A 3,974-nucleotide genomic window follows, 5' to 3' on the forward strand; every position below is an offset into this window, starting at 1 on the left:
CGATCTGGATCTTAATACCTCAATTTCTTGGGCACAGAGGAGATGGTTATGGGTTTATTTGTGCAAAAGTGTCCTATGTGCCTCCATTTCTATGTGTATACCATTTTGCCTTTCCTTGTCAAGGACTTGTCTAGCTTGCAACAAATCGGTACGATTCCTTCTATTGTTCCAAACAAGAGTGTGTAGCTAGGAAATGATGTCATCTTCTTCGTAATTGAGGTTGGGTTGTGTGAATGGTAAAATTCCATCTCTTGGGAGTACCATGCTAGGTCATAGTGCAACCGTGTAATTGGAAGTTGAGGGAATTAGTGTTTCAGGCCCTCCTTCTAGCACCAGTTTCTATTAACGAGTGTTTGGACACACTCACCAATAGTCAGTAGTTTATGTGAACACTCACCACCTCTCCTAAAAAGTAGTAATCTTGGAGAAACTTGATACTCCAAGGTCTCTATAGTTGAGTCTCGACGGTGATGAGAAGCTCAGTAGTTGATGCGGTTATACCTATTAAGGGACCTGCTGGTTGAAACAAATTCCAATAACTTTTTTTTTTTTTGTATTTTTATGATTTAGATTCTTTTTGAAAATAAACTGCAAAAGATAGATCAAGGAAACAAGAAAACAACAATGAAACCAATACAATAACAACTCAACAAACTACGCAATTAGCACCCTACAATCCAAAATCATCAATATCATTCAAACTAGCATTCAATAACAGACCTCCAATAAACATACAAAGTCACGCAACCTCCAAAATTCATGGAATCGAATATCACCACAATATCGTTCTATCACATTATTCTCATACATCACTTACGTGCACAATATGATTCATAAAGCATTAAAACATAAGACCAAAATAAGTTGCTAATTTTAAACAATAGACATTACCATACTGCAAAGAATAAATTCATAGCACATATGCATAGATCAGGCAATCTATAAGTTTCTTCTTGTATTAACTTGAAATAATGTATCATAACATCTACTCCAACTCATAAAATTTGTATTAAAATATCTAAAAGAATATCTAATTAGACCTTAAATAATCAATTTGTGGACTCTTACAATGAATCAAAGTCTTTAATTTATAGAGTTTCTTGTCCTACTTTCTAGGAAATAAACCTATCTAAATTAAACTCTAAAAAAAGCAAGGAGTCACAGTTGACATGCAAGTCTCTTCCTTGAACTCTAGTTAACTACTACAAAACTAGGACTGGGTGAGCATTACAAAAATGGTGTTTCATGAGCCAACACTTTGTAATCATGAAAGACTTGCTCAATAATCAAGGTACATGTTGGAGCAATAGTTGAACTCCCAGTACTGGTGTCATCCAAAATTCTTTAAAAATATCATGCTATCATTAGCAACTGCTTGTTTATCTTTCACTTCTTTTTACAGCTCTTATAATTGCTAATGATACATGCAACTACCTTGGCAGGAGGATTTGCAACATGTTTGATTCTAAACCTGTACTTCTTCAAAATCTCCTCTGCATTCTTATTTCTACCTTCTAATTTCTCTATTATTTCTGAAGCCTGTTCACATTGAATTATTAAGTATGTATATCTATCCATTAACTCAGCATTAAGGATACTAAGCACAAAAATACCTAACAACTGCCCTACGAACTTTTCATACTTCTTTATTGCACCAAGGAGAGGAGAACGAGAATCTTTTATGTCTTTTCCATACTATTCAAGCATCTCAATCTTCAAATCCAAAATGTATAATACAACTGCAAATTTTCAACACTATCCCCTCCCAAGAGATCTTCACCCATTATGACATCTTCCCCGAGATTCAAAATTATTCAAAATCTGATACTGTTTGTCAAAAATGTTGAGCTTCCTCTCCCGCTACTGAGAACATGAAGCTAAAGGTCCTCCAATCTATATTGTCTTCTTATATACCTCCATAGTATTCTGCAAAAACAATCTAATTCTAGAAGTATTATTTTGCACCCATGTTTTTGCAGTGGCTGCTACCTTCCTTATTTGAACAAGTGTCCTCACATCACCTTTCAGAAGTGATGAAGTTGAGGGTAAGCTATCATCTATACAGACATATAGTGGATTTCCCATCTCTATGAGTAATTGATTGTACTGTTTCAACTATTTTTTCACGTCTGCATGATAAATGTGTTCTTTCTCTATCCTACTCCTCACCACACTGGTAACTAGTTCCAGACTATCCAACTCTCCCCACTTAGTTTTCTTACCCAACTTTACTTGTGAAACTTGGTATTTCGGGGAGCTCTGGCCATCAACTTGTGTAGGAACATTTATATTGGCAATCACCTCACTAGAACTGGTTCTAGACATATGATGCATGGTCTTTGCCTTCTTTGTTTTCCTTGATTCTTCAGTGATTGCTTGTTGCAAGGTTATCTTTGGCACTACTACTTTCTTTTTCTTCTTAAAGGTGAAGCTTAACCACTATGGTGTGTCCTCGTCCTTATTACATTCATTTGGTACAATTTTTGCAGTCACCTTGTGTACCTTTGATTGCTCTTTTGCTTCATCCTTTTCTTCCTCTTCTTACTCCGGAATTGGAATACCTTGGGTTAATGTACTCGGTTGGACTTCGCTGGTTTGGAGAGCGATATCAACATTCAACTGTTGTGCAACTCTCCCAACCTGTCACTTACTTCTTCTTCAAATCCTTTACCATTTTTTCATGTTTCTTTCAATTCCTCTTCAGTTGTTGTCTCTTTTAACAAATTTTCTTGATCTTCAAGGGTTAAAAGCAACCTTTCATCCAGTTCATCATGGGGATAAACTTGTTCCCTTTCTTCTTCAACCAATTGCTTCTCTAGTAAATCATGTTCATCTATGTCCATAGGATCCACCGGTGCCTATTTCCCGACCCGCATAAGCTTCTTTCTATTCTTCTTCTCAGTTTTCTTTTGCACCAATTTTTCAATGGGTTGCTCATCCTCCTGATCAGAATTTGATGTTGTAGCAAAAATATCAACTAGTGAGACATAGGCGATGTCACAGGGATTGCAGTGGTTGATGATGTCAAAATTGGAGCCTGTGTTGTTGCAGTGGGTGGAGGTTGAGTAGATGTCGTTGTTGTATCAGGAGGAGAATGAGTAGATGTAGATGTACCTCCATCATCTTTTCCTTTCTCATATTTATCCTTAGTGCCTTCTCCTGGTACCTTCCCAATAGCAACCCTAGCAGGATGTACTTCTTCTAGTGGCACAACTCCTAGCCCTTCCCTTATTCCAAAATTTGTGTCGTTTTTCAATAATTCAACCTTTCTCATTTGTACCTTGACTTGTTTCAAAAGCTCTCCTATGGTTTTTTCAGGTCCAACAGTCTCATCTATTTTAGTGGACATATTCTTTCTTGAACTTGACCTGGTTCTCCAGGCATACTTCATGTGTACCCTTTATTAGGGATTATCCATGGTTGATTCTTTCTTCTTTCCTTTCGAAGTGCTTGGCCTAATCCTTGAATTCAACCATTGTTTAGTCCTCATTATAACATTTTGAGTAACAGATTCTATATTTATATCCTCCTGCCTTGACCATCTTATTGGAGAGAGGGGCTTCTTATCATTTTCTTGGTCCCTGTATGTTTGGTCGAACAATTCGCCATCATCCCTCAATTCCTTAGGGAGATTGGTCTCTATTTCAAAATTCCTTATTTTGCTGGGTTGAGAGCCTAGAATAATTTTTCTCTCTAACTTCAAAATTATCTTGGAGGTTGGCCCAAAACTTCTCCAATCTCATTCTATGCCCATCGTAAGCTTTTGGCATCATTTGATTCAGTTTGCCATATGGGTCATAATGTTCCCAATCATAATTAAACTCCTTCAAATGTAAGTCTTGAAGTTGTTGCTCATTAGACTTAGCTACTTGAATTTTTTAACAAGAAAAATAACCAATTGAAACAAAGAAATCCACACCAGTTCTATGTTATGAAGATAGTAGTGATTGCAACCTAACCATCTGCTTTACATA

At 36.6% G+C, this 3,974-nt stretch overlaps 1 protein-coding gene across 1 annotated transcript; it reads right to left on the reverse strand.

Annotated features, from left to right (window-relative positions):
• Nucleotides 1-2,977: 2,977 nt before the first annotated feature.
• Nucleotides 2,978-3,391, reverse strand: LOC131876104 (uncharacterized). The gene has a single exon (XM_059220890.1). The coding sequence runs from the start codon at nucleotides 3,389-3,391 to the stop codon at nucleotides 2,978-2,980; it is 414 nt and encodes a 137-aa protein (XP_059076873.1).
• Nucleotides 3,392-3,974: the final 583 nt, after the last annotated feature.

Source organism: Cryptomeria japonica, chromosome 5, assembly GCF_030272615.1.
Source record: "Cryptomeria japonica chromosome 5, Sugi_1.0, whole genome shotgun sequence".
Classification (NCBI taxonomy): domain Eukaryota; kingdom Viridiplantae; phylum Streptophyta; class Pinopsida; order Cupressales; family Cupressaceae; genus Cryptomeria; species Cryptomeria japonica.

Coding starts and splice junctions, on each gene's coding strand:
- LOC131876104 (XM_059220890.1), bottom strand. CDS start 3,391: ATGAAGTATGCCTGGAGAACCAGGTCAAGTTCAAGAAAGAATATGTCC.